Source organism: Mus caroli, chromosome 12, assembly GCF_900094665.2.
Source record: "Mus caroli chromosome 12, CAROLI_EIJ_v1.1, whole genome shotgun sequence".
Taxonomy (NCBI): domain Eukaryota; kingdom Metazoa; phylum Chordata; class Mammalia; order Rodentia; family Muridae; genus Mus; species Mus caroli.
This window is the reverse complement of record NC_034581.1, coordinates 64,632,074-64,633,277: the sequence shown is the minus strand read 5'-3', so window position 1 is coordinate 64,633,277 and position 1,204 is coordinate 64,632,074. Positions and strand designations below refer to the sequence as shown.

The 1,204-nt window shown below is 45.8% G+C and overlaps 1 protein-coding gene and 1 pseudogene across 1 annotated transcript in view; one reads left to right on the top strand and one right to left on the bottom strand.

The window, feature by feature from the left end:
- Window positions 1–411, bottom strand: part of LOC110307264 — a 3,020-nt pseudogene extending 2,609 nt beyond the window's left edge.
- Sav1 (salvador family WW domain containing protein 1) overlaps window positions 1–1,204 on the top strand; it is a 22,251-nt gene that overhangs the window by 17,206 nt on the left and 3,841 nt on the right. The window contains exon 4 of the mRNA XM_021178706.2: window positions 716–859. Within this exon, the coding sequence (XP_021034365.1) occupies window positions 716–859 (144 nt within the window). The remainder of the gene's footprint in view (window positions 1–715; window positions 860–1,204) is intronic.

Here is a 1,204-nt window from a genome sequence, read left to right as displayed (position 1 = left end):
TATTGTGGTTTTCTTACACTATTGGGCTTCTATGTAACATTTAAGAAAGGATATCAGAGGTTATAAATTTTGATTCTTTGATTAGAAGTAAAAATAAATACAGTCTAGTTTAAAACAAAAAAAATCTAGAACTTTAGCATGGAAAGTTCTGTTAAAGTGAAAGATGGTCAGTTTGGCCAGAAAGCACATAGAAGATTCTTTTTTTTATTAGAAATCAAGCTAAGTAGGGAAGGGTTCCTTCCAAACAACCGTAGAGGTTTGATAAAGAAAATTGTAACACTGCAAAGCATGCTTGAGACGAGACCCTGTGCACCTCCAAACCCAACATTACTTCATGAACTTGTCCTGCTGGTCAGCCAGAATCTTGGCAGAGGACTTGGTGTCATAGAAGAGCTCGCTGCTCTCTTCCATGTGCTCCTTCTCAGTGCTTGTCCCTCCAGTTGGTCTTTGCCAGCAGGTTGGCTGGGGTCAGCAGCTGCACTGAATACGTCGGAGTGGCCTTGGTGCCAATCTCCCCAAGGTGGCTCAGTGCCTCCTCGCTGATGTTGATGCCTTCTGTCTGGGCTTGGATCTGAATGATCTGCTTCATCTCCTGTGGTGTATACAGCATGGTCCTGATGACCATCACCCGGTCCAGCTAAGCTGTATGGTCATCATCATTACTGGCCTAGGTAAAGGGCTTCTGTTTTAATAAATGTCAACTCTTTGTTCTCAGTGTACCTCGGTATGATCAGCCTCCACCCATCACGTATCAGCCACAGCAAACTGAAAGAAATCAGTCTCTCCTGGTCCCTGCAAATCCCTACCATACTGCAGAAATTCCTGACTGGCTTCAGGTTTATGCCCGAGCCCCTGTGAAGTAAGTGAGCACACGGCACGAGTATCTTTGGGGTCTCTAACCAGCTTGACTTAAGTACCATGCGTAGTCAGTATGGATTAGGTGGTGGCAGCACACCTTTAATCCCAGCACTGGTGGGGTAGAGGGGATGGGGGTGGGGATAGGACCCAGATGGGGATGATAATATACACCAGAGGCAGGCAGCCCTCTGAGCTAGAGGCCAGCCAGGGCTACAGAGAGAACCCCACCCCACCCCCTACCCCCCACCCCCAAAAAGTATTGTGGTTTTCTTACACTATTGGGCTTCTATGTAACATTTAAGAAAGGATATCAGAGGTTATAAATTTTGATTCTTTGATTAGAAGT